The sequence below is a fragment of the Mastigoproctus giganteus genome, chromosome 14 (genome assembly GCF_048544385.1).
Source record: "Mastigoproctus giganteus isolate SK-2022 chromosome 14, ASM4854438v1, whole genome shotgun sequence".
NCBI classification, from domain to species: domain Eukaryota; kingdom Metazoa; phylum Arthropoda; class Arachnida; order Uropygi; family Thelyphonidae; genus Mastigoproctus; species Mastigoproctus giganteus.
The window spans coordinates 115,825,274-115,828,183 of NC_143588.1; the positions used below are offsets into that span (position 1 = coordinate 115,825,274).

At 34.8% G+C, this 2,910-nt stretch overlaps 1 protein-coding gene across 1 annotated transcript; it reads left to right on the forward strand.

Moving 5' to 3' along the window:
* The first annotated feature begins 1,316 nt into the window (after window positions 1-1,316).
* Window positions 1,317-2,577, forward strand: LOC150075612 (uncharacterized). Its single transcript, XM_090388586.1, has one exon. It carries the CDS (start codon window positions 1,317-1,319, stop codon window positions 2,550-2,552), a length of 1,236 nt encoding a protein of 411 aa, XP_090244712.1. The 3' UTR covers window positions 2,553-2,577.
* The last annotated feature ends 333 nt before the right edge of the window (window positions 2,578-2,910 follow it).

Below are 2,910 nucleotides of genomic sequence, written 5' to 3' on the forward strand. Positions count from 1 at the left end.
TTCTGCTGCATCATTCTGATGGATAGTTGCATATTGGATGGCAAGCAGGTGAACAGCTGCAACCAGATGCTCAGTTATATGAAAACAAGCCGGCAGTTGTTGTATTATGGCTTAGTGGATGTTTTCATGGACATCACTTGTTCCCCTCATCCCCACTGCCTGATCATACTTCTACATTGTTTTTGACAAGTTTTGCCCTATATAGTGATCATGCATTCAGTTGGTACTGGACTCTTTCAACAAGACAACATTCTGCTACAAGGCCTGCATTGTGAGGAATGGTTCAAGGATCATGCCCAACCAGATTTTATGCTCCTCTGGCTGCTAAATTCCCTCGACTTCAATCCTATCGAACATTTGTGGGATTCAATAGAATGCATCATTGGCCAGTGCCTCACTCTGTTGCCACACTGCAGAACATCCTGTCCAGCTGGTCCAGGATACTGAGGATAACTTCTGCGTTTTTTTGAAGATTGTGCCACACCGGGTGCAAGCAGTTATCATGGCAAAAGGCAACCCAATACGCCATTAGGTAGGTATGTGATACTGACTCATGAGAACATATGAACTCCCTTTCTGTAATTTATCATGGTGAGAAGTATTTCTTTGCACAATGAATAATAGTTATTGTTTACGTTGTCTTTATGTGTGATCTGCTTCCAGTGCAGCACATAAATCACATTTGCAGGGGTATCTAATAGTGATTAACATTTCATATTTAAAATGATACTCGTTTATTAACTTTTTAATTTCTTTTTGGAACAGCATAATCCAGCGAATGCATAGAATATTCAAACCAGAATATAGAAAACTGTAACAATGCAGGCTGAGCATAATTCTCTCTTGCTTTCTGTTTTTTTTTTTTTTTTTTTTCCTTTTTTTTCCTTGTAATGTGTTTTGATTCCTGGAATATATGTATGTTTTGAATGCTTATGAATTTAACATGATTTGCTTTATTTGTTTTCAGATTACAAGAAATTATAAGGATCAAATTATTATTCGGAGCAACACTCATGAAAGGGAAATCATGAGATCATAATCATTCCTCAAGTGTTTTGAACTCTGAGATAAAAAAAAAAAATAAAAAAACTGTTTCTGTAACAGTGATTATCATTAAAAAGCTGATAATGCATCCGGATGGAGCCAACCAAAAAAAAAGCATCGTGAAAAGAGAAAATGCGAAATCCATGACACTATCAAGGATTATTGAAAAAAGGAAAGTTCATAATAATCAGAACTCTTCAAAAACTAAAAAATGGAGCTATTATTTCTCATCCAGAAACATCCTTAGATCACGATTCCTACTTCAGAAGCGGATGATACGTTTTTCATGTGAAATATGTGCCAAGGTATTTTCTTATTCACGTATTCTCAAAGGACACTTATTAGGTCATAGGAAGAGGAAGTTTTCTTATAATACAGATGAAGAATTTTCAAGGTCAGATAATCTCAAAGAACATCTAGTTGACAATCAAGAAAAAACATTTTCTTGTGAAGTATGTGCGAGAGATAATTTATCTCCAAGTGAGAACGATAGACATTTATTAATACACAGTAAGGAGAAACAATCCATCGATCCATTGATCCATACTCAGCAGAGACCTTTCGTATGCGAAAAATGTGGGGAAACATTTCGAAGATCGCGTGATCTCAGTCGCCATTCCTTAGTTCACGTTCAGGAGAAGCCCTTTTCGTGTCCTATGTGCAACAAGGAACTATCAAATATCACATTCTTTAAAAAACACATGTTGGGCCATACTCAAGAGAAACCCTTCTCTTGTTCAATTTGCAACAAAAGATTTTCACGAAAATGTCATCTAGAAATCCATATATTAGCTCACTCACGGGAAAAACCTTTGCTTTGTGAAATTTGTGGAAAAGTATTTTCACGACCAAAGAGTTTAAGAAGACATTCAGTAGTGCATAAAAAGGGAGTACCCTTTTGCTGTGGAAGATGTGGGAAAGAATTTTTAACACAAGACAATCTAGACAAACATTTGTTGCAACATAATCACAAGAAGCCCTCTTGTGAAATATGTGGCAAGAAATTTTCAAGTCAAAGTAATCTAGAAACACATTTATCCCTTCACACCCATGAGAAACCATGGCCTTGTGAAATATGTAATAAAACATTTCCATCAAAATATAACTTGAAAAGCCACCTAATAGTTCATACTAAAGAGAGACCTTTTTCTTGTGAAATATGTGGTAAGACATTTAAAAGAGCTTGTGAGGTAAAATCACATATATTAGTTCACACCAAGGAAAAACCTTTCTCTTGTGATGTATGTAGTAAACCATTTGCTTCGTCAAGTAATCTAAAAAGACATTTATTAGTTCACACACAGGAGAAGCCATACTCTTGTGTAATATGTGGCAGGGCAGCTGCAACATCAGGTGATCTCAAAAAACATTTATTAATTCATAGTGAGACTAAGAAACGATTTTCTTGTGAAATGTGCGGAAAGAAATTTTCAACCCCAAGATCCGTGAAACGACATGCACTGTTTAATTGTAAGCAGAAAAGAATATCCGATACTTGTGGCAAATGATTTATAGAATTCAGTAACTCTTATTGCAGCCTTATTAATCTAAGTACTACGTGGCTGATCTTAGATGAGATGCAACTCCTTTTTAATCACAAATTGTTAATCCATTTTTCCACCAGCAGGTCAATCTGAAATTGTAATACATATTCCTTTCTAAGAACTAACTTTTAAGTTCTGATCCTGTTGAAGAGGATTAAAACAAACAGAACACAAACTTCAATTAAAAAAGAAACTAAATATAATCTTGTCATCTGTGAAATTTATATATGAATTACTTTCAACACAATTTTAGATGCATGCAGTTTTGTGTTTGAAATGTATATACATAAAAAAATCCTGTAAGAAATGATTGCTAAATTTT

Coding starts and splice junctions, on each gene's coding strand:
- LOC150075612 (XM_090388586.1), top strand. CDS start 1,317: ATGATACGTTTTTCATGTGAAATATGTGCCAAGGTATTTTCTTATTCA.